The 3638-nt window shown below is 42.8% G+C and overlaps 1 protein-coding gene across 3 annotated transcripts in view; it reads right to left on the bottom strand.

Moving 5' to 3' along the window:
- Positions 1–3638, bottom strand: part of Nfyb (nuclear transcription factor Y subunit beta) — a 14497-nt gene continuing 10859 nt past the window's right edge. For 2 of the 3 annotated variants that reach the window (XM_031349847.1, XM_031349848.1), the window contains exons 5-8: positions 2013–2210; positions 993–1074; positions 352–431; positions 1–66 (exon numbers count right to left, since the gene is read on the bottom strand). In XM_031349847.1, the coding sequence (XP_031205707.1) occupies positions 34–66; positions 352–431; positions 993–1074; positions 2013–2210 (393 nt within the window). In that variant the 3' untranslated portion in view covers positions 1–33. Of the gene's footprint in view, positions 67–351; positions 432–992; positions 1075–2012; positions 2211–3638 lie in introns of those variants that run through there. The other variant, XR_004112852.1, reaches the window with a different exon arrangement.

Genomic DNA, 3638 nt, shown 5'->3' with positions numbered 1-3638 from the left:
TCCACACAAGCCCGGATCCATCCTTTCTTCCAATCATGAAAACTGAATTTGCTGGACACCAGAAATCTAAGATTGGAAAACGTAAATTAAGATTTTTTTTTTTTTAATGTCAGACACCAAAGAGGCCACAGCAGGGAAGCTGCTCCCACCCCAGCCGGGCAAGCTACCCTGGTCAGTTCCTTTATGCAGATGTGGCAAACACTTGTGAAATGTCTTAATCATTAAGGAATTCTGGTAATAATATGTATTTTGAGAAAATAATTTTATTACATTCTTAATGACTTGAGAGTATGGGTGATTAATCAGTGACTCTAATCTGTCTTTGAAATGCAGAGACAGCACCCAGCATACCTGTTGATAAGATGTTGTGTAAACCATAACATTCTGTTGTTGACCATCTGCAGTTATTAAGCCAGCTGGTAACTGGTTAGCTAAAAGGAAGGAGGGGAAAAAAGTTAGGGGGGGAAATAATCTTACCTTCTTGACCTCCTTAGTTTAATGACATTAATGTCCCATTACACTTCTCCCATAGATGCAGAATATTCTCCCATTTAAAATAAACTTCACATTTTCAAGAAGTCCCCAAGGAATACAAGCCACTCTGGGTCCTACTGTGCCTGCCTAGTCACTGTCTCAGACCTCCACACTGCACTTCACAACCAGGTTTGAGTCACCCGCAGACCTGGCCTCACCACAGGGCGTGGAGCACCACAGGACTGAGCACATGTGTCTCGTAGGCAAAGTTTCTTGTGCTAACATAAGCCTAAAATGTTACATTATAACCGCTGGTTCTCAGGATCCTGTCTCAGGAATCTTCAGTAAACTAGAAGCATACCTAATTAATGCAAGGTCAATGTCTTCCCTGCTAAAATCTACATGTATCACTCACTGACTTCAAACACAGGGCATACACTTTTAGTGGTCATTTAAAACAGACAGATAGCTCAGCACTGCCCACCCGGTACCACTCCCCAGAAGCACCGAGTGCTTACTGAACGCTTCTTCCGTGAGCTCCTCGCTCAGGCCGTCCGTAGCGGAGACTGCTCCACCGATGCCCTTCTCTCCTTTCATGGCCTAGGGAACAAAGAAGCAAACAAGCGTTCACACCCAACTATTTCTAAATAAGAATGTTCATGTAATGTCCAAAATTGGAAGCTTCTCTTAGAAACCTTTATATTTTATTAATACTTTCTGGGATGACACCCCCACCCTCACTCAGCACACAGAGTTACCTGCCACATGGGATACAGTGGTAAGAAGCTCCAAGGTTAGAGTTTAAAATTCCCAAATAAAAGTCAGTTTGAACCAGAAACCTCTGAAGTCCCACTGCTCTCTGGACTAAGGACTATTTGGGAGACTACTATGGATTTATAAAAAAAACACCCATTCCAGGGATTCTAACACTAAAGACACATTCACAGCAAGCATGAGGACCTAAGTTTAGATTCTTAGCAACCCACTTAAAAGATGGGTGTAGTGTACACACCTGTAGCCAGTTCGGGGGGTCTCTGGGGCTCTCTGGCCAGCCAGCCTAGCCAATTGGTGAGCTTCTGGCTCCATGAGAGACACTGTCTCAACAAATAAGGCTCCAGTGGACAGAAAAGTTGTGTGTAATTTGTATACAAGTGCATGCACACAAACAAAGGGTAGGTTCACATCACCTCCTCCTGGCCTGAGAAGTCTCACACTGATGCCGTCTCCTAAGTTAACACAGCAGCACGGACCACCATTTACGCAGATTTCCAACAATCTATACACAATGTACTCTACGTCTCCTTAACATAGGAGACACCAAAGTCGAAACTATTTAAAGGTGCCACAGGCAAGGAGTTCAGGCCCCAAACTCAGAATCCTTTTAATCACCACCTAGCTGCTCAAGTTTGTAATAAACTAAGGAAACAATAAAGGCTTGGTAGTTAAATGCTCTAATTTAATACATTAAATACTACCGGAAATGTTACCTGCCACAAAGCACTGTAAGTAACATATTATAAACAGTGAGTGTCACCTACCTCTCTAAACTTCTGAAGGTACAGTTTCAGAGGCTCCACGTAGCTGTCAAAGCCTAGAGTAGACATAGCAAACAGAATATCCTCCCCATTGATTGTCTTCCGCTTCTCCTGATGACACCTTTCGCTTGCTTCAGACGTTATGAAGCTTATAAATTCACTCACACATTCCTGAACACATTCTTTGGCATCTTTTGCGATCTGAAGAAAAGAAGCCTTAAGTAAATTTGTAGGAAATATAAGTATTACTTTCTTAACAGCTGCAAAAACCAAGAGCCATACAGAGCACACCCCATTATACAGAGCATGCCCCATTATACAGAGCATACCCCATTGCACTGGCACGGTTTCAGCTATCCCAGGCTAGGCTCTCTCTATGTAGCAAAGGATGACCTGAAATTTGATCTTCCTGCCTCCACCTCTCAAGTGCTGGGTCTACAAGTGTATTTTAAAGCCCAGAGCTATGTGTATGCTAGGGCAGGGACTCTACCAACCAAGCCACATTCCTAGAGCTGATAGTGGCTAAACGTTTAATAGTTTAAGTTTAATAGTTTAAACTTTTAATAGTTAAGGTGGCCTTAACTATTAATATATGTTGGTAACAGTCAACTCAGAGTCAGAATAAACAGAACAAGCATGTAAATAAAAGTGAGGGGAACTTCTCCAACTATTCACAGCAAACAGAAGTGGATGGTAAGAGCCACCACACTGAGCAGTCTACCACTGCATAGATGAAAGCCAGATGCCCAGGAAGGCCAACCCCAGTGCGCCTACACTGAGCACAAACAGGTTCAGGTTCAGGAAGTACTCCTTTAACCAAGCATGTCTATAAGGATGTACAAAACATAAACAGGCTCCCTCCCTAAAATAAACAAACAAAAATGGACTGGAGTTGGCTCAGTGGTTAAAAGGACACGGGTTCAAGTCCCAGCACCCACATGGTGGCCTACAACCATCTGTAACTCCAATTCCAGAGGATCAAATTGACTCTTCTGGCCACCTCAAGGCACCAGGCATGCATTTGGTGCAGACATACATGCAGATAAAACATTCATATACATATATAAAATGATTTTTTTTTGTTAAAAAAAAAGCCTACTAAACATTAAATTCACAGAAGATTTAGAAAGGAGTAAATCTTGTTTTTTTAACTACTGAGGCTAGAACACATTGTGAGTGTTGCCTAAAACCGCACACAGCCGCCACATCGTTATAGAGAAATCTTCTCAAGTTCTGTGGACTGCTAGGCATGGTAGTAAATGCCTTTAATCCTTGGGAGGCAGAAGCAAGCAGAGGTTAGCTTGGGCTACATAGCACGTTCCAGGCCAGCCAGAGCTACACTAAATAAGACCCTGTCTCAATACATACACACATAAACAGATAAAGTTCTGGGATCTAATAATGAAAACCAAATAGATCAATCAAATAATTCTAGAGCCACTTACAACAGCAGTGACACTCAAATGCCTTCCTAAAAACTTAGTCACTGGGCCCTAGCAGGATGGTTCAGTGGGTGAAAGTGCTTGCTACCAAACCTGACCACCGAGTTTGATCCCCAGGGCCCAAATGATAGAAGGCGAGAACTGAATACTAAGTTGTCCCCTAGCCTTTCCACATGTTGGGGGGGGG

Source organism: Mastomys coucha, unplaced genomic scaffold, assembly GCF_008632895.1.
Source record: "Mastomys coucha isolate ucsf_1 unplaced genomic scaffold, UCSF_Mcou_1 pScaffold4, whole genome shotgun sequence".
NCBI lineage: Eukaryota > Metazoa > Chordata > Mammalia > Rodentia > Muridae > Mastomys > Mastomys coucha.
This window is presented reverse-complemented; position numbering and strand designations above follow the sequence as displayed.